This window comes from Anolis carolinensis, chromosome 1 (genome assembly GCF_035594765.1).
Source record: "Anolis carolinensis isolate JA03-04 chromosome 1, rAnoCar3.1.pri, whole genome shotgun sequence".
Lineage (NCBI taxonomy): Eukaryota > Metazoa > Chordata > Lepidosauria > Squamata > Dactyloidae > Anolis > Anolis carolinensis.
In genome coordinates, this window is record NC_085841.1 from 52,212,609 (window position 1) to 52,235,047 (window position 22,439).

General features: G+C 38.9%; 1 protein-coding gene across 6 annotated transcripts in view; it reads right to left on the reverse strand.

Moving 5' to 3' along the window:
- crim1 (cysteine rich transmembrane BMP regulator 1) overlaps positions 1-22,439 on the reverse strand; it is a 152,082-nt gene that overhangs the window by 119,468 nt on the left and 10,175 nt on the right. For 4 of the 6 annotated variants that reach the window (XM_062974380.1, XM_062974372.1, XM_062974366.1 and 1 more), the window contains exon 2: positions 11,568-11,738. The exons of the other annotated variants lie outside the window; for them this stretch is intronic. In XM_062974380.1, the coding sequence (XP_062830450.1) occupies positions 11,568-11,738 (171 nt within the window). The remainder of the gene's footprint in view (positions 1-11,567; positions 11,739-22,439) is intronic. 6 annotated transcript variants of the gene reach the window in all.

Below are 22,439 nucleotides of genomic sequence, written 5' to 3' on the forward strand. Positions count from 1 at the left end.
TCCAAGCTTAGTGGATAAGGCAATGAAAGGACTTGGCACCTCTAAGAATGCAATGTTATCCTGATTTCAACAAGTATTATGCCAAGATATTTTATTGTACTCTTGTTGATAAGCTGGTAAAACATGATCTAAACACTCCTCTTATTAAGTGATTGACTGAATACGCAGTTCCCACAATGTTATTTTTTATCCTGCAGAAAAATGACACATGAGATGCTGTAGGTTTCTGTTTTCAATCAGATATTTTTCAACATTCTTACAAATAATGTGGACACAGGGGAAACTTATTAAACTAGGATGGGTAGACTTAATCAGAATTCAAGCTAACCTCAGATTAGAGCAGGGCCAAAACAAATTCTTGTACAGACAGGGTGATCCTTGCCTTGACATTATAAGCAAAGGATCTAGGAATCTCGAAATACAGTACCAAAAGCTAAACATGTATCAACTTGACGATGAAATAGTACAAAGTTAACAGATCAACTGAAGTATATTCTGGTTCAACGTGTAGTGTTGCGATCAAGATTAGTAACAGCATAATTCCATTCTACTTTGGACAGATTTTAGATGGAGTGTGTTCAGTTCTGGGCACAGTAGATTAAGCACAATACCAGAAATCTGGAATATGTCTAGAGAAAGACAAGTAAGATAGCAAAGATTCTAAAAAACAAACTTTATGAAAAACAGGATAGGGTAGTCTGAAGAAGAAAAGACCGAGAGGTGACACAAGAATCCTCTTCATGCATGTCAATGCTTATCAAGTTGGTTTTCTACTGCTTCAGAATGCAGAGGCAAAGCGGACTGTATTCCGACAGTGCAACAGTAGTGGAAGACTCATTTGTTGGGAGATCTTTTTTTTTAAAAAAAAAACCACATCAATTGGGTGGCAGTCTGCAAGAGATGTGACTAGCTTGCATCAGCAAAAGGATGGACTAGATGAATTTCCAAGTATTGCTGTTCACTGATATGTCCCGCTATCAACTGGGGGAAAAGTACACAAAGGTTCACATGTATCAGGCTACGTATTGTTGTTAATTAAACATTGTCACTGTGCTAGTGCAAGGTCCATTGAATTGTACTATTGTTTTCTACTGCTATCTGCTCAAAATTTAAATCCATCAGAAATTAAAAGTTGAATCTAAACTGCAATCTTTTCAAAAGGTGAACTGTGACAAGTGACAGGCATAACCCATTCTGCATTATTCACTATTAACATGTGTAGTATTATCTATTTTGAAAATTTTCATGGTAGCACCTGAAAATTAAAAAAACTAGGCTGCTTGGATTTATTATTTAAAGTTTATTTTAAAATAACATTGTTTCTATCAATGACAGTGGTTCAGGAAATTTCTAGATCTAACCCAAAGGCTGTAAGATTAATAAGAACAGAATTTCCACTAGATTTGCTCAGTAATTTGTGCCACCTAGGATTTGATATTGAAAAATGGCAACAGATTAGATCAAGTTAGACTAAACTGTTCAGTCCAACTGAAATTGATGGGACCAAGTCATAACTAACGTATTATATCAAATGGTGCTAAAGTGAGACTGGATCAATCTAGATCAAACCAAAAAAGTCTTTAAGTCTTTGATTTAAACCAGAAGCTAGACAATGTCTTCTATAACACAAGACTAGGATTATTCTTGGATCTCACCTGACTCATATGGCTCCATTTTTGCATCATAATAAATAATCTGATGGATGATTTAAAATGACATATATACACCAAGGACAAATTTATAAACAGTTGAAAGTGTGCATCAACTGATGTTCATGAAAAAGTAGATTGACATTTCTGAATGATAATGCTGCAATCTGTTTCTATGCTGTCATAATGAAAATTTCCTCCTTTACTGTTGATAGCTTTGAAACGTCACAGAAAGCCCAGCAGTGGGAGAAAAAGCAGTATGATTTAAGAGTACAGCAGCTTACTGCTCTTTCTTCTAAAACTGTGTATATTTAGAACAGCTTAACGTTATTCAGGGTCATAAATATTTTTGAACACAATTTAAGCTTTTACAGAAAATATAAATTTTGAAAAATGAACATCGTACAGGATTCCAACCTGCTATCAAATTTCCTTTTAATTTTTTAAGCTAGGAAAAAGATTTCCTCTTGCTCTGCCGAAAGAAGTCATCTAAAACTAACCAAGATTAATTTTTTGCTGAATGTATTGCTGTTTTTTTGTCTGAGAAGAACAGAACTATCAAAGTAGCCTTTCACTAACCGTATGCTAGCTATAAGTTTCACAAAATTCAGTGGTTCCACTTAGATATACAAGTGGTATGTAGTTAGACTGAAGACTCCAGCAGTTAATTTTGTACTGTCATAGAAAAAAAATTACATGGGATCCAATTTCAGGCCTTAGCAGGCTGGGTTTCTGTTTAACAAGAAGTACACTCAAGTACAGGTAAGTATCCAGAATTCATAAACCTTGGCTGTTCTGAAAATATTAAAATGAAAGTTAACATGAAAGCTAACTGGTTTATTTTATACTTGCCAGATTATTGCTCTTATCAACTTGATAAAAAGAAAAAAGACAGTTCATCTTGATTTTGAATTTACTGACAACTAATAATTCTCTTTGCATATCCTTTTCCTGTAGTATTTATTTATTTATTTAATTTATATACCGCTCTTCTCCCCCAGGGGGACTTAGAGCGGTCTTACATAATGGCAAGATGAATGCCACATAAAATACAAAATATAGTAAAAACCAACAATTGTAAAACACACTTAAAAACCAATATCATACCCAATTAAAACAGTAAAACACTGTGTGACGGTTAGTCAACTCCCTAGATCAAAGTTTCTTAAAGTGTGCATCAAGATCCCAAATGTGGTCATCATAGCTTTATGCTGGGGTTGTTACATATTTCTGACAGGGCGGGGCCAACCGAAAGGAGGTGAGGGAAAGAGGAGGGAGGGAAAGAGGCATTTACTTCTGAGCCAGATCATTTCCCCCCAGAAACTTGTCGCCTCTACATGCCTTACAGAAAGAAAGGGGAGTGGGGTAAGGAGGAAGAGAGGGGTTTGTTGGGGACCCTAGAGTTTTGGTCTGTGGTGCGGTGGGAGGAAGCGTCCCACCCACCTGTGTGTGTGTCTTGGTCTTCCAGTCCCATGAGTTTTGTAGGTCTCTCCCTCCTTTCCTGTCTTGTGACTGTGTTGGTCTGTCTTTTCCTTCCCATCTTGGGAATCTGGAGGGTTTCCCTTCTCTTCCCATATTGGGGGTGGGTCCTTTCTTTATCATGGGGAATCCTGAAAAAAACCTCCCCCTGGATTTGCATCAAATTCTGTGTCTCTGACAGTATTTTCAACCTGCTACCATCTAGATGTTTGGACTACAACTCTTTATTATCAGATAAGCTAGTCCAGTGGCGAGCAGTCACCACAGATCAAGCACAAAAGCATCAGATTGATGAAGGCTACTTTATAAATAAATTATAAATCCATAGCAACATATATAGGTGGTGTGAATCCAAGTTCCAGTAGTTTTAATCAATATAATGATCAAACATGCTGCTAATTATAACCCACATTTGGAGGGCCACAGATTCCTCGGCCCTAGTGCACAACATATGTTACAAAGGTTGAATTAGGAAACTTGCAACTATGCATAGTGGATGCTGAAAAAGAAGTCAAAGCAGATACTGGTCAAACAGTACTCCACCATATGATGAGGTTTTTTAAAAAAACCTTTAACGCCTGATGTAATCAGAATGGGTTCAAGAAACCCAATTCTGATCGAATCAATGTCCTCACATATCTTACTCTCAGTTCAGTTTGCCCCAGCACACTTATTATTTGTTAAGTAAAAAGAACACTGAAAATCTTTACATGCAAGTTGGTTTTCAATGATACATCACATGCACTATATGCAAGAAGTCCCACATATAATCCCCAATGTCTCTAGAAATTTTTTTAAAAGACCATTCATTAAACCTGATTAGCACCTACAGTTAGTGAAGGCAATACTGAAGTAAATAAACAAGCAGCCTGGCTTTGCATAAGTAAATGTGCATAGTGCTATCATTCTTGTATTTTTGGGAGCTGCTACCATGGAGGTCCAATTGGAATTGGGTTGTGTGTCATTGTCCTACTAAAAATTGTTATTAATCCCTAAAGATATGTTGGCCTCACCAGTTTGTGTGCCTATATTTTTCCTCCTTGCTTTTTCTCCGTTATCCCTGGGGAAAAAGATCACATATGAACCAAACTTATTTTCCACATGACTTTTTGTTGCCATAACCTATTATTATTGGAATGTGAACACTTCCTCACAAGATTTAAAGAGAACAATAAACTGTATAAACAAAAGAATATGGGCAAACTCAAAAGGCTACACCAACTGAGCCTAGTGACTATTTATGCCATGAAATTCAAAATGATAGAACACATTAAGTTTTATGCCATGAGACGGTTCAAAATGATAGAACACACTAACTTTTTAATATTAATTTAGCAGCACTCAGCAGGCCCTAGAAAAGGAGACTCCAATCAAAATTAGCCATCAGGAGCCTCAGACTGTACTGGAGTTGCAGACAGCAACATAGCCCCAAAATAGCCAGTTCTACTTCAATGACACAAGTTTTAATAACAGTTGCCAAATTCCCTTGGTGCCCTTCCTAAACAGCTATATAGAATACACTTCAGCACTCTTTAGTTAGCTTCAAGAAAAATATATATATTTAATATCACCACTAGTTATACATTTGTGTCTGAGCAAAATTCAAGGTGTTGACATTCACCATTAAAATATAGGTTATGTAATCTTAATAAAACAAAAATAAGACAGTGAGGTGAAATAAAGCTAATGCTATTATGTTTGGATCTTGCATCTTGCATTTATGTTTGGATCTTACAATAGTACTCTTGACCATCTCAAAATCCTGGGTTTAATTTTATTCCCTTCAGAAATTTCAGTTCTCCTTTCTTTCAGCATGAAGGTTTGCACGAAATCATTATCTTAAATAAAAAGCTCTCTTTAGAAATGTTTTAGACAAACACATAAAGAGTATGCAGATCCATGTTCACTTATCACGGAGGTGAAATATGTGACGGTTAAGGGTAAAATATGTGGTCAAGCACATGGATTCAAAATACCTCCCACATTCCAGCTTAAGCTCTGAGTAGAAACTATATAACTATCCCACCCCTTGAGACTCTGCATTATAAAGTTTTCTAGGGAACTCCTACTATGGAGTTCTCTTTTTCTTTTCTTTTTGGAAACTCACATACTATTTTGCGTTAAACAGGGTGCTAACATTTTTCTGTAATCAAAGACAGAAATCACATTGCATATAACCTTTTTTTTAATTTACCTTCCTGAAATAAGTTAATCATGTTTATCTACAGAGCAGAGCACAAAAATATTGCATTTATCTTATTCGCTTTTTGAAAAACATCTGCACAAACTACCATGAAATATATGAAACAAAAACCTAGTGAAATAACTGTGCCAAGTAATATGAAGACTGAAACCCAGATAGAATGTTAAGCATTTCCTTTGCAACCAATATCCTCCAGTCAAAGGTCAAACAGAATACCTGACAGGCAGTATTCTTATACGCCAAGTGAATATTTTCTTTGGTTTTTGAATATCATGAATGCCCACATGTAGTATGCTTTAGAGGATTTGTTTAAAGTCATATTCTTTTTCAAGAAATTACAGTGTGGCTCTGTAAAATGGATACAATGTTTTGCTTCAAGAAAATTATAGCCACCCATTTTTAAGTCCCTGGGCTGTTAAGAATACAGCATAACTCCTGGAAAATGATTGCAATTTTTTGTATTCTAAGCAGATTTGCCATGAATATGAACATTTTATATAACCATGGATATTAAAACAAATATGATCAAATAGTTTGGAAAGCTGTTTCATGGTTAACATATGACCTATTAAGTGGTGTGATGTTAGAGCTGACAAAGTGCATTTTAACTAGAATAATATCACCTCTATACCTCTCACAACTCAAACTATTCAGAATACTGTATCACATATTCTCTATTATTAGAAAACAAAGTACATAATTTCAAATGTTAGCTTGACTCAAATCACAACAACACTTTCCCTTTTTCTGATTCCGAGTTTGTTAAATTGATGACAATTCCAGATGCACACAGTTAAAAATTGGGGGAGGGAAGATGGAAGCACAAAAAAGAATCTTACAAGAAGCACTCTATGACAGTTGGGGGCTCTTATGTCAGTGATTCTACTTCTAGCTATAGTTCATACTTAGAAAGAACTATCCAAAGTACTGAAGCCCTTTCATATGATTCCATAACTACTCATTAAAGTATCTGGAATGGACTCACTTCTATTTCATTTCACTATGGAAGTCAGCAGCTGCAACCAGAAGTATTATACAACAAAGAATCATATTTGTACAGGTCATGTTATGTGTAGTAGGTTTACACTGGTTATAAATGTATGCTAGCTGATATGAGCTAAATTACTGAAGAAGTTCACTACCACATAATTTAAATCTAAATTACATATAGCACCTGTGTCATTATGCATGCATAGGTGCCTCTACCATAAAGCTATGGCATTTCTCTGTGGGGTAAAATTAGCCCCCCATATTGCTTTCCCGGTGTACATCTTGATAACCTGATGGTACAGATCCTTTTTGGGCAAAGTACATAGTGTTAGTTATGACCTTTAAAGACTACATGGTTTAGATCTAGGTTAGCTGTAGGATCGTCACTTAGAGAATCTTTCAACCTGCCACCACTAGGCTGTGGAATGACTTTCCAGAAGAGATTCAACAGCTTTAGAAGCTGTCAAAATTTAAGGCACAACTGAAGAATTATCTCTTCTGGCAGGCATACCCAGTCAGTTTAAACAATGAATTTAAACTTTACATTTTATTAGTATTGGTATTTAACATTTGATCTATGTGTGTGTATATATATATATATAATATTATATATTATATATATATATAATCTCTGTGTTAATTATATTGTAATCCCACTTTGAGTCATACAGAGAGGTGAATAAAAATAAAATTATTATTATTGTCCTATTATTATTATTATTATTATTATTATTATTATTATTATTATTATTATTATTAGTTGTTGTTGTTGTTGTTATGTTGTGAAAATTATGCAGTAGAGGCCCCCTCCACTACTGAACAATAATTTGAGGCAAGATATTAAGCTAAGTAATGCAGTTCTAGGCAACAGATTAGATTAGCTGCAGGAGCATTATTTAGTTTTAATGGCTTCTTTTAAGTTGACAACTTAAGCTTCAAGTAATAAAAAAAATGGATGTACATGGCTAAAACAGTCTGACTCAAGGAATACATTCGTACTAAAATATATTGAATAGCTAAAATACTGGCTGATGTTGACAGCATGTAAGAACTTCCCATATATTTAAAGTTCATCAAAATAGAAAAAGACATTTAAAAAGATTGAGCCCAATGAACTTGAGCCAAAATATCGAAGTAAAGGAGAATTACACCAGACTGTTCAAATGCTATGGCTTCACTGAGTTCTTGGCTGTACTGTTAATGTAATCAAAAAGTACCTATGGTGCATAAATGACAGAGAATCCTTCAGCCATAAGAGTAATTCTGCCCTTCCATAATTCAACAATGTCTGTTACAGAGATTCTGACATCATAATCTACAACCACTGTTGGCCCTTTAAGCTCCATTTAGATATTCCACAGAAACTGTGAAGAAACTTCTGTGCTAGATAATACTAGGTGCTACAATGACAGTTTTCCTAATGTCTCGCACTTTAATTTAACATCTAAGATAATTTTGCCTTTATACATTATCTGATTTCTTTAAACTGAAACTTGATAGCAGAATGCTACATTACCATGAAAAGGAGCCTCTCATCCTATAATATTTCTGCTATTGTAATTACAGCTACTTTCCCACTAATACATGTATCAGCGTGTGACATTTATTCAGAGATTAGATGGATTGTTAGATTATATTTAAAAAATTAAAACTGGAATAGTGTTAGGGAGAGATTGAACAATTGCACAAAAATTGTGTTTTTCTAATAGAAAATGGCAAAAATCCAAAAACTCCAAGCTTAAGTTGGCCTGAACAAAGCAAGTGAAAAACACATGTTTTAGGACTGTGAGAAAATGAATCTATTACTCCAAATGAGCTGAACTTCATATTTATAATTACATGGAAAGAAAATAACTCTCCTCATGCCTTCACAGTAGTGTTACGTACTGGTATAGTGGAAAAAGACTACCGTGTTTTCCCGAAAATAAGACAGTGTCTTATATTAATTTTTGCTCCCAAAGATGTGCTAGGTCTTATTTTCAGGGGATGTCTTATTTTTCCATGAAGAAGAATTCACATTTATTGTTGGACAAAAAAATAAACATTTATTATATACTGTACAGTAGTTGTCATCACAAACCAGCATAACCAGACAAACTGTTAATCCTATCAAGAATTTCTTGTTACTACCATTATTTCCATGTACAACTGGTATGTACATTTACCAATCCTGCATACTCTGGTGTTCTGTTTGGCAAGCGCTGGGCATGCTTCCAAACAAAAACTTCGCTAGGTCTTACTTTCGGGGGAGGCCTTATATTTAGCAATTCAGCAAAACTTCTACTAGGTCTTATTTTTTGGGGATGTCTTATTTTTGGGGAAACAGGGTATAAAATAGGATACAATGCCACATATGTTACCATTAATATATTGGAGAAAATAAGATATATTATAACAAATATAAGCTATTCCTACAGATCCGCAGCTATCTGCTATGGATCAGGTAACTAAAGTTTTCAGTGAATTCCCTCTACTATTTTACAACAAAGTGCCGGGTGGGGGGGGGGGGGAGTGTGTGTGTGTGTGTGTGCAAAGATTCCCTTCTGCAAAATAATCAGTGATGCTTTTGATGCCACCCTTCACCAACAAGTGAACTGTATATTTCTGGAGGTTCACTTCACCTGATCTATGAACAATAGAGTATATTTCTCATTTTTTCCTCAAAATGTTACTTGTCATTTTCAGAGATGAAAGACGCATGCATATTTATGCTTCTAAAATTTGTACTGGAAATTATAATAAGATACACATGTGGCTTCATTTTATATAATGACGATGGAAGTAGTTGTATGAGTGTGCAAGCTAAAATGCAACTATTTTAGAACACGTTGAGAGTGGAATTGTTCTTCTTTTACTTATTGTATATAACTACTATAGTCTGTTTCCTGATGTTTCACAAACTTTCCAGGAAAAAAAAGGCTACACGGCACCACAAATTGATTTGTGACAGATGGGAGAAAGTATTTTAAAAGAATAGATTCTCAATATAATCATGCATTCACAAGGCTAATTCCACAATACCTGTTCAACCAGTTTCAGAGTTATTTCAAGCTGCAAGAATGCAGAGAGTAAGTTATAATGGCTTTAAAGCCATTCCTTGCAAACAGCAGTGTTCTTACAACTGAAATAAAACTACCAACAATATCCACAACCTGTAACTGTCTTGCATAGCAAAGCTTTTCATCTCTACTGTGAATTTTCAGTTGGTTCATGTGGGCTTGCTCCCAGGTAAACAGACATCAGAACGTAGCTTTAAAATTCTTCAGCTTACATCTCTCTTAATTTCTCCATTTACCTTTGAAGTCCACTGAGTACATTTTAATGAATTTAGTTGGCAGGGACACTAAATATTCAAGCTCTGAGCTGAATATTCATACTTGCACACCTAAACCACTAGCTGGCTCTAAAATAGGTTTGTGAGAATACACATCATGCCTGGCTCCTGATTCACAATGCTGATTGTTCTTATTCTACATTTAATTGACTTCAATCCAGCCAAGTCTACTTTTCACTCTCATTTTAGATTTCTTTTAACATTAAAGGCCCCTTTATCCCTTTCTTGTGTGTACAACACAGGGTATAGGGCAGAGCCTTTCAGTTCCCACTTCACTTCTTGTATATCTTCTTGCAGTGAGGTGAATGGAGTCAAGCTTACCTCTATTGCTTCTCTCCAACAGTATTCAAAAATTAAATTGTCGTTTTGCCATCTGCAATAAAAATAATTTCTAGAAAATCTCATCTCTCCTAACACCTAATGAAGGCACACCATGTCCATCACCAAACTGTGTGGCATTATGCACAATACATTCCTGCAAATTTTATAAATATGCTAGTTTCTACGCCAAATTCAATACATAGACATGCAAGCCTACAAAATAAAAACAAGTAAAATCTGTTTTGTCTCAATTTTTCTAAGGTGCAAAACAGCTCACACATTGTTTCCAAATGTTTAACAAAATGTTTCACAGCAAGGTTTCACATATTGCTGTTTGGCTTTTATACCACCAAAATGATGTGTAATCAGGTTTACAGAACTTGATGTTGAAAAGAAATTTTCATATGATATAGAATACAAAACAGTTTTTTGTCTAAAAGTACACTCCAGAAATAGGCAAATCATATACCTCCAACTATTTATGATACAACCACTGACCTTTCTTCTGTGCTTGAGAACCCACCATCTTTCAAAGCATGTGAACAAAAAAGACCTACATTTGGAAATCTATTTACCAACGTGTTTTCCTTTCAAGACACAATCACAATGTAGTGGTATTTTAAAGACAACTTCACACCTGGTTTTATTTCTGCATGACAGTGTGGTCTATGTGTGTTTGTGGCGTTTTCCTAGCTGTCACAATAATTTTACTATATAGACTTAAGGTCAAGAAATGGGTATCCACAACAACCTCCTCACCCAATATATTCCCATTATTTATGCCTTATTTCACCTTTGACAGTGCATGTTTTTATGTGTAGTGATCTCCATGTAGATATATTCCACGTAACATTAGACATTTAAAAATGAAATCAGACAACTTACTCCACAATCCTTCTTCTATCGGATTAGAAAGATATATTCCAATTTGTTTTCAACTGTTTTAACAGCTGAAATATATTGAAACTAACACAAGAACATACTACATTCAAAACTGAAAATGTCAATAACTCTATGCCACACTACTCCATAAAAACATTAACCATAGCATATCTTAGGTATTCACAAAGCTATTAAAATGAAGATGCTCTCACAGACAAATGAAAAATTCACTCCATAGCTAGTGCATCTGAAATGGACCAGGTAACATCTAAAAAGTTATCACAGCAGAAAGCAAACCAATCCATACCTTAGAGAGTGGAACTATATGAATGTCCCTTATAAGCTTCTATTTTCCTTATATAAAAGATGTTTTCCAGTAATAATTTAAAACACATCTATATTTATAACTTTTACAAGAAATGTAGTCCTTCACATTTTTCTGTTTTCTTTCAGTTAAAAATAATGGCTGAGAACAAGAGCAGTTGCCTTTTTAATTCAGGATACCCAACCAATCATTCACTAACAAGAACAAAAGAAACCTTTAATTGCTACAGTAAATCACAAAAAAGAGAGCCATCTCCTTTGCCAACACTATTGCTGGAACATCTGCAACAAGCATCTGATTAAGTATAAAGAACTGCATATCTTAGGTCTTTAAAATGATGTGCCATAAATAATTATAAATCAAGACTAGTGAATACAGACTTACCTTCAATCCTTTTTAAAGCTGTCAGGCAAGTATCCCGGCTTGGAAACTCAAAGGGATTACTACAGGTCCTAATAGTATCACATTCGCATTTTCCATTGATTATATTGCAGCCTGTTATGAGGTTTTCATTGCAAGGCTCAAATCCAAGAAGCTGATCATCCCAGTTTTCATCTAAAAACCAAAATGAAATAACTATAATACCAGTAACTCATTGATTTGTTTCATTTACGAGATCTGTTTCTCCAAACACCTATACATCCAAAATGTACATATTACAGTCATCTTCAGAGAACTTAATTCTAAAAAAAACTAAACACTTCACAATTCATGTTTACAATGCTGTACCACAAAGTTAGAGCACTTCCATGGAATATAAAAACTTGAGAACCTCAGCACTTTGTGTTTTTATCTCTCTCTTTTTTTCCCCAAAAATTCTGCTAACCTGGGACTAGAGGGAACCCAAAAGCCAAAGCTTGGTTGATCCCAATATCCCTGCAGAGCAGTGGTTCTCAACCTGGGGTCCTCAGATGTTTTTGGCCTTCAACTCCCAGAAAGCCTAACAGCTGGTAAACTGGCTGGTATTTCTGGGAGTTGTAGGACAAAAACATCTGGAGACCTCAGGTTGAGAACTACTGCTGCAGAAGATGTCTAAAATGTTTAAAATATATTGTTTCAAATAAAGATGAATGCAAATGATGTTGTCACTTACAGTAACCCACTACACAAAAATATAACACTAACTCCCAGATATTTCAGCCACATAAAAATCAAGCTCTGCAAAGTAATAAGACACAAACACAGAAGACACCCACTCCAATGAATCACTGTTATCTAATATAAGATCAACCTTCACAAATCATTCCATGGATCAGATATGGAATGATCTATTATATGAAATCTGAAGCTGCAATTTAACAGGATACCTATGTTCTGATGTTAGGACCTATTATTAAGAACACCACACACACAAGGATGTAAGAAACCTGGGTTACACTTTCATAGCAGGAGAATGCAAACAAACAAGAGATATTTGCTTTACAGTTCATTTCGTCCAAGGGTTCTCAAATTTTTTCTGCTGCTGAACACTTTCTGAAGCAAAAGTTTCTCATGGAGCCCTAATAAATGTTTCTACACATCCTTCTGTTGCGCCAGCTCCACTGGCTGCCAGTCTGCTACCACGCACAATTCAAAGTGCTGGCTTTAGCCTATAAAGCCCTAAATGGTTCCAGCCCAGCTTACCTATCCGAACATATCTCCCTCTATGAACCATCTTGGAGGTTAGGATCATATGAGGAGGCCCTGCTCTCAATCCCATCCCCTTCGCAGGTGCAACCAGTGGGGACTAGAGACAGGGCCTTCTCAGTGGTGGCCCCTCGTCTATGGAACTCCCCAGGGAAATTAGTTCAGCCTCCTCCCTTCTGACCTTCAGGAAAAAAGTGAAGACATGGATGTGGGACCAAGCCTTTGGACAATGATTCCCAGTACAAAAATGATCTCTCAGTGCAATAATGAATAATGCAATTGACAACCAGAATGACTCCAGGAATATGCATTTGGATTGTGTGATTTTTAATTAATTGTTTTAAGATTGATATGTTTTAATTATATAGTTTTATAATATATGTTATATTACATATAATGTATATATCAGACATGAGAAACATTTTGACCACCATAAACTGAACAGTATTTCAATGGAAGACCCATCCAGTCCAGCCCCTTCTGCCATGCAGGAAAAGCACAATCAAGCACCCCCTGAGCGATAGGTGGGAAATAGGATTTTGGAAGCAAGCAGGGAAAGGGGGAAAGAATCTGGGCAGGAAGGGAAGCAAGGAAAAAAGGCTTTTGGGGGTGAGATGAGGGGGAAGCCCCTCGGTATGCTTCGTGGAGCCCCAAGTGCTCCGCGCAGAGCACACTATGAGAACCTCTGATTTAGTGTTACCCAAAAGTAGGTGCAGCTGCCACTGGTTTGTTTCCCACCCACTAAGCCAGACCACAAAATGAAGAAACAAAACTTAGTCTCTTCACCTGGCTTGTTGGAAGAGAAACAAGTCATTGCAGCTGATCTACTCATGCCGTGTTTTCCCAAAAATAAGTCTGTATTTTATATTAATTTTTGCTCCCAAAGATGCACTAGGTCTTATTTTCAGGTGATGTCTTATTTTTCAATGAAGAATTCACATTTATTGTTGAACACAAAAATGAACATTTATTATATACTAGCTTGGGGGCCCGGCGGTGCCTGGGTCATTTGAGAAAGGCATTGTTTTCCTGTGTTCCAAAATCTAATGTCAGCTGAGATCAGTGGGTGCAGGTGAACTGCAACTCCCATATGCAAGTCCCATCGTGCGTGGTCCATCCCCCTGCAAACATCGCCAGGGTGTAAAGTAGGTGATGGGGATTCTATGTGGCAAGTTTGGTTTTGATCAGTCATTGGTGGGTGTGGTAGTGGTCTTGGGAAGTGAGTGAAGATACTGTAAATCCCATTGTCCATGGTACATGTCCCCCAAATTGCACCAGGATGTAGAAGGGGTCATTGGGGCTCTGTGTGTCATGTTTGGTGTTGATCAGACATTGGTGTGGGTCATGGTAGTCTCAGGAAGTTAGTGAAGGTACTGTAAGTTCCATCATCCATGATACATCCTTCCCCACACCACACCAGGGTATAAAGTGGTTCACATTGCATCTTTGTTCCAAGTTTGGTCCAGTTGTGTCATTTGTGTGGTTCGCAATGGTCTGTGGGAGGTGAATTGGGTGAAGGTACTGCAAATCCCATAATCCTTGGTCTGTCTTATCCCAAACTGCAGCAGCATGTAAACTGTGTCATATGGGCTATGTGTGCCAAGTTTGGTTCAATTCTGTTATTCCTGGCAGTTGTAGTCATGTCGGGAAGTGAGTGAAGGTACTGCAAGTCCCATCATCCTTGGTCTGTCCTCCTCCAAACTGCACCAGGACGTAAAGGGCGTCATGGGAGCTCTGTCTGCCAAGTTTGGCCCAGTTCCGTCACTTGTGGGCATGGCAGTGATCTGTGGGAGCTGAAGCGATTGAAAGTACTGGAAATCCCATAATCTGTGGCCCATCATCCCCAAACGGCACCAGGACATAAAATGGGTCATGGGGGTTGTGTGTGGCAAGTTTGGTCCAGGTCTGTCCTTCCTGACAGTCATAGTGGCCTGCGAAAGTCATTTGAGAAAGGCATTGTTTTCCTGTGTTCCAAGTTTAGTCTAGGTCTAGGGTCAGCGGGGTTCAGTGGGGGCAGGTGAACTACAACTCCCATATGTAAGACCATTATCCATGGTCCATCCCACTCCAAACAGTGCCCGGATGTATAGAAGGTTATGGGGACTGTATGTGTCAAGCCTGTTAGAGTGAGTAGGCCGAAGCCTGAAGTGGTAGTGTTTTGCCTCAGTAAAAACTGAGCCGGGGGGGGGGGGGGGGGGAGTAAACCATCCTTAAAAGGAAAGATTAAAAAGATAGTCATTATTTTTTCTTTAGTCTGCTGTGAATAGTACTGTGTCCCAATGAGCCAGGGAAAAGCTGCCTTCTTTGGAACAATATTGAGGCGGGAAGATGGCGTCCTCTTTTGGGGCCTAGCAGGGCTTAGCAGCCTGCAAAGGCCGAGACATGTCAGTAGAAGCGCTGAAGGGGGGTGAGGTGAGGGGGTAGAAGTTTTCATAAACATATCCACAACCATTGTTTAAAAGGAAGCATTAAAACATAATTATTTTCCATCATTAGTTGGATTCAGAATGCTGAGAATGTGTGACTGAACTGTAATTCCTATCACCCAAAGTTTTTTATTATCAGTATGCACAGTCGGCCATGTTGGGTCTATTTGGTCCAGATCCATTGTCAGAGGGTTCATGGGTCGTAGGGGTTATGTGTGTCACGTTTGGTCCAGGTCCGGCCTTCCTGGTGGTCCCAGAGGTATTTTTCATTACAAAAGTGTAGGCCGAAAGCTATTAAGTGTACCAAAGCTAGCGTTGTTCTGAAGAGAGAGAGTAGGCCGAAGCCTGCTGGTAGTAGTTTTTGCCTCAGGCGTCCCAGTGGTCTGTGAAAGTGGCAGCCAATCAGAAAGCTGGCAGATACTACGCCTGGCCAATCAGAAAGCTGGCAGATACTCCACCTGGCCAATCAGAAAGCTGGCAGATACTCCACCTGGCCAATCAGAAAGCTGATACATACAAACATACAAACGTTCACTTTTATTATATACTAGCCTGGGGACCCGGCGGTGCCCGGGTTATTTGAGAACTGAATTGTTTGCCTTTGTTCCAAGTTTAGTCTTGATCCACTGTCAGTTGGCTTTAGTTGGTACGGGTGAACTACAACTCCCATATGCAAGTCCATGGTCGATCCCCCTCCAAACAGCTTCAGGATGTAAAGCAGGTCGTGGGGACTCGATGTGTCAAGTTTGGTCTTGATCAGACATTGGTGAGGGTCGCAGTGGTCTGGGGAAGTGAGTGAAGGTACTGTCAATCCCATCATCCATGGTCTGTTGCTCCCTCAAATGATAGGAGGATGTAAAATGGGCCACATTGCACCTATATGTCAAGTTTGGTACAGTTTCATCATTCATGGGCATCACAGTGGTCTGTGGGAGTTGAATTGGATGAAGGTACTGGAAATCCCATCATCCTTGGTGTATTCTCCTGCAAACCACACCAGGACATAAATTGTGTGACATTGCACCTGTTGCCAAGTAAGGTACAGTTTCGTCTTTCATGGGTATCACAGTGGTCCGTGGGAGGTGAATCGGATAAGGGTACTGCAAATCCCATCATCCAAGGTCCATCCTGCACCAAACCAGATCAGGACGTAAAGGGGGCCACATTGCACCTTTGTATCAAGTTTGGTACAGTTTTGTCATTCATGGGAATCACAGCCTGTTAGAATGAGTAGGCCAAAGCCTGCTCTGTAGTAGTTTTTTGCCTCAGTAATCAGAAGGTGCTGCAAATCCCATAATCCTTTGTCCATCCTCCCACAAACTGCTGCAGGGTGTAAAGTGTGTCATCTGGGATATGTGTGCCGAGTTTGGTTCAGTTGTGTCGTTTGTGGCAGTTGCAGTGATCTCAGGAAGTGAGTGAAGGTATTGCAAATCCCATCATCCATGGTCCGTTGTCCCCCAAACCACATCAGGATGTAAAGTGGGTGAAAGGGAGTATGTGTGGCAAGTTTTGTCTTTATCAGTCATTGTTGTGGATTGCTGTGGTGTCAGGAAGTGAGTGAAGGTACTGTAAATCCCATCATCCTTGGTCTGTTGACCCTCAAACTGCAGGAGGGTGATGTGGGGCATATGTGTGAAGTATGGTTATGATGCGTTATAATTATAACAATGTTATAAAAACAATTATAACAATTATAACAATGTTCTCTTTGGTCTGTTGTGAAAAGTAGTGTCTTACCTTATAGAAGGAGAGTGCAGTTTCCCAATGACCCAGGCAAAAGCTACCTTCTTTGGAGCAATGTTGAGGGAAGATGGCCTACTCTTTGAGGCCTAGGAGGAGAAAGCCAGCTTGCATGGCCTGCAAGTATGTGGCAGAAGGATCAAAGGAGGCTGGGATTGAGGGTTTGGGGGCTAGAAATGTTCCTAAGCATGAAAAGGCATCCTTTAAAAGATAAGAATGAGGTTCTCTTCAGTCTGTTATAAACAGTGCTGTCTTACCTTGTAGAAGGGGACTGCTGTTTCCCAATGAGGCAGGGAAAAGCTGAAGAGGTAAAATGGCGTCCTGTTTTGAGGCTTGGGAGGGCGGGGCCAGCCTCTTTGGTCTGCAAATAGGTGGCAGAAGAGACACAGGCAAAAGCTGCTCTGTTTGGAACAGGGAAGATGGCCGCCTCTTTTGCGGCCTAGCACAATGGAGCCAGGCTGCAAGGCCTGAAACGTGTTAGCAAAATGATCAAAGGCGGCTTGGATTGGGGCTTTGGGGGCTAGAAGTGTTCATAAGCATATCATTAAAACGATAATAACAATGTTCTCTGCTGTCTTTTGAGGAAAGTAGGGCCTTACAAAGAAGTTGAAAGCTGATGCAAGATGGCGTCCCCTTTTGGGCCTAGCGGCGTGGGGCCAGCCTGGAAGGCCTTAAACATGTCAGCAGAGGGGCCAAAGGGGGCCATCTGTTGTCAGTGGGTTCATGGGGTTAGGTGTGTCAAGTTTGGTCCAAGTCCGGCCTTTCTGGTGGTGGCAGTGGTGTTTTGGATTACAGAAGTGTAGGCTGAAAGCTGTTACCTGTCCCAAAGCTAGCATCGTTCTGAGGAGATAAGTAGGCCGAACGAAGCCAGTTGGTAGTAGTTTTTCCCTCAGCAATCCCAGTGGCCTGTGAAAGTGGCGGCCAATCAGAGCTGGCCCATATTCCGGCCGGCCAATCAGAAAGCTGATCCATATTCCGCCAGGCCAATCAAAACACGAGCACATATTCCGCCAGGCCAATCAAAACGCTGATACATACTCCGATTTCACTTTTATTATATATATAGATATATAGATAGATATAGATAGATAGACTAGCTGTGCCCAGCCACGCGTTGCTATGGCTTAAGCCACGCGTTGCTATGGCTTAAGCCAGCCACGCGTTGCTATGGAATAGCAGTCTCAAAGCCTGGCTGTTTTCTTCCTAAGGGAATCCTAGTTTGATGAGCTGGAATACAATGAATAGTCTCATTGTGGCAAGTAAGCATGCTGTTATTAGTCACTTTGATTAGCATGCAATGGCCTTGCAGGTAATTCCCAGGTCCTTGGGGAATCCTTTGTTTGGAGGTCTTAGCTGGCTCTAATTGAAGCCCCTCCCTTCCTGTCCAGGGAGTTAAAGAAGGACCAGCAGAAGACAGGGCTCAGTGGAAAGCCTGTCCACCAGGCTGCTGTAATCAATAACAATGATATTCAGTAATAATATGAAGGACGTGGGTGGACTACAATTCCTCAAAAATGTTGGATCAATCCCCCCTAACCCCCCTCCCCCAATATTCACAGTTTGGTCTGTGTTCCAAGTTTGGTCCAGATCCATCACTTGCTGGGTTCTGTGTTCTCTGAATACAAGTGAACTACAATTCCCAGACCCCATAATCATGCCAGTATTCACAGTTGGGCATGTTCAGTCTGTGTGCTAAGTTTGGTCCAGATCTAACATTGGCTACCTTCAGTGCTCTGTGGATACGGGTGAACTACAACTCCCGGCTAGCAAATTTAACCATCCCCAACCCCGCTGCTATATCAAGTTGTCTGTGTTGGATCTGTGTTGCAAGTTTGGTCCAGATCTGGCTGCGTCCTCCCTTGGGGAATCCTTTGTTTGAAGGTGTTAGCTGGCCCCGACTGAAGCCCCTCTCTTCCTGGCCAGGCAGTTGAAGAGGGACCAGCAGAAGACAGGGCTCAGTGGAAGGCCCATCCGCCAGGGTGCTGTAAGCAATAGCAATGATATTCATTAATAATATGTAGGATGTGGGTGGACTACAATTCCCAAAAAATGTTGGGTCATTCCCCAATACTCCCACAATATTCAGAGTCGGCCATGTTGGGTCTGTGTTTCAACCTATAGGTGAACTGTAACTAAAGTGTTAAAGGTCAATGACCACCTAAGACCACCATTATTCCCAGTTGGCCATGTTAATTTTTTGTGGTAAGTTTGGCCCAAATGGGCTTAGTGTTCTCTGAATACAGGTGTACTATTACTCCTGGATGTCAAGGTCAATCACCCCCAAACCCCACCAGTATGTACATTTGGCCATGTTGGGTCTTTGTGGCAAGTGAGTTCCAGGTCCACTATTGGTGCGGTTCAGAGTGCTCTTTGATTGCTGGTGAACTATAAATCCCAGTCCCTTAAACTCCTATAAATCCTGGTGAATTGTCCCCAGACCTCTCTGAGTTAGGAGGAGGTAGGAGCGAGGAAGGGCGGAAGAGAGGGGTGTGCCAAAGCCACTCTGCTATGATGACTGCCTAAATGCCTCAGGTGGTTAAAAGTCACGCCGCCATGACACGGAGTTTCTGAGAAGGAGGTAGGAGGAGGAGAGAGGAGGGAGAAGGGTGTGAGGGCAGGAGAGAGGGGTTTGTAGAAGCCCCTCCGCCATTATTTGCCCATCCGCGTCATTACCGCCTATACGCCTCTGTGTGTTTGAGCCCAGGCCCCCCTTACTGTGTATATGCATCTTTTTGCGCCTCAGACGGCCGCAGAAGGGCTGCAAGGCAGTTTCTGGAATTATTTGTAGTACGACTCCCACAATCCGATTCATTCCCATTAGGGATTGTGGGAGTTGTTGTCCACCCTACCTCCCTATGTCCTTTTTGCCATGTTCCTGATGGTAATGTTTTTAAAGCTTCAAAATATTGTCCTCCTCCCTTGTGTCACGCCATCCGGCTCTCCTGATGGTTGGGATGGTCGTGCGCAGCTGCCTTGCATGCAAGTCTGTTTTCCAAGGGTGGGGAATGCTTGATGTATGCACACATGAAGTTTTCCTGTTTTGGGGGATTTTGAGAGACTGGCTCCTTCAATACTGTCCTTTAAAAAACACAGGCAAATGGAAAGGAGGATACTTGAAATACATTGCACAAATGGACAAGAAAAAGTGGAATATGGATCTGGCTTTTAAATGCTTTTAATTTAATCTTTTAAACTCTAAATTTTAAAAATCTGTCAAATATGAAATGGTTATACAGTAGAGTCTCACTTATCCAAGCTAAACGGGCCAGCAGAAGCTTGGATAAGCTAATATCTTGGATAATGAGGGATTAAGGAAAAGCCTATTAAACATCAAATCAGGTTAAGATTTTACAAATTAAGCACCAAAACATCATGTTATACAACAAATTTGACAGAAAAAGTAGTACAATACGCAGTAATGTTATGTTGTAATTACTGTATTTACGAATTTAGCACCAAAATATCATGATATATTGAAAACATTGACTACAAAAATGGCTTGGATAATCCAGAGGCTTGGATAAGTAAGACTCTACTGTAATATGAATTTGTTGGTCTATGTTCAATTATCTTACTGTTTTTGTTGCTTGTGTAAATAATGTACATTGGGTTTTCTCTTTTGGTTTATGTTATTTTGTATTTTTATACGGCATTGAATGTTTGCCTCTCTATATGTTGTAAGCTGCCCTGAGTCCCCACTGGGGAGATAGGGTGGGATAGAAATAAAGTCTCATTCAGTCTCATTTATTCTAATGGATGATTCTGGGTTATTTACGAATTCCAGATAAAGGATGCTCAAGCTGTATTCTAGTTATGGCAATAGTCAAAGGATTAAACATAGAAGTCAGAAAAATAAAGAAAAAATATTAATAAAATCAGAATAGCATGGAAAACATTTATAAAGTTCATTAAAGAATGAAATATGCACAATATCACTCTAATAGACAACATAACCAAGTAAAATGTCTACAATACATGATGCTTCCTTTAGGATTCCTGTTTTTAGATGTTCAAATAACCTGAAAGAGACACACTCCTTTACACATCACATTATAAATATCACTTCAAAAACTAATATCATGGTAACAAAGGATTACTGAATTGAGATTCCCAATTACATGGTTGGCACCATATTTGAGAACCTAGATGACTAGAAATCTAGAAGCAAAATGAAAATAGTCTAATAATATTGAAATAATTTCATTTGATACCATATGAAAATAAAAAATTGACCCACATTGAAAAGGTTTTGTGACATCAGAAGACTTGAAACTACCAGATGAGTATATCATAAGTGTCTTTGCAGGTAGGTAAGCTCTCTAGTAACTTCATTTCAAGAGTAGTTGTTCTGGTGCTTCTATTTGCAATGCTATATTAGCAGTCAAATACAACAGAAATGGTAGAAAGACAGCAAGACTCTTCTAAGAGTGCATCTATACCATTTAACTGGTATAGCTCAATGACACAGAAATCCTACAAGTTGTAGTTTGTTGAGATACCAGCACTCAACAAGAGTTGGCAAGAAGGATAAAGACTACCACTACCGTGATTCTGTAACATTGAGCCAGGGCAATTTAAAGTGGTGTGAAATTATATTAATTCTACAGTGTAGATGCACTGAGGGTTAAATTGAGGTTTCTCCTTCCAGAATTCAGTAGAATCCCTCTGAAGTAGGACCATACCCTGATCTGACTCAAACTAAACCCACTTGTTAGAAGGTCAAACAAAAATCAACACTGTAGTTTCAAAATGAATGCATTTCTCCCAAAGCTTGCCATATTGGGGAAAATGCAATGGCAAGGTATAAAGACAACAGAGTGATGAAGACACCTTTTATTCTCATAGTACCCTTTAGGGGGGATGCTGAAAAGGTGCCAATGCCATTTTCTCATTCAAAAAAGCCAGAAATACCATCAGAAATACCAGAGAGAGTGGATAGGGTTACAAGTGCTTCACTTAAGTGAGATTGAACTCTCGATTTTCACAAATCTTCTCAGAGAAGAGGATGGCTCCTTTTTTAAAAAAAAAGACAGTTAAGTTACAGTACTTACTTTGACCCAAGATTGGGGTTTTTTGGGGGATGGGGGGGGTCAATTATTTGATTAAAAATTCTTGATTTGTGCAGTATGTACAGTAATTTAATGCCCCCTCCCCTTTTGGGGATAAAATGAGAAAAGAATATAAGACTGTTACAGAATTCATTGTCCCTTACTACTTCTCTTTCTCAGAAGAATATTGGTCAGGTTTTTTTGAAGTGTTCATGGCATTAGAGGAGGTTTAAGCTTAGGTGCTTGAAAAACACAAGATGACAAGTTTATTCGCCTCTGCCAACTGGTATGTATTGCTCATTAAGCCTCATTCCCATTCTTGATGATCCAATCCTTCTTACTGTCCACCTCAGGTTCATAACTAGGGTACCTGCAATTCTCCAGATATTGGTTTACAAAAGTCTTAAGTGGAATCT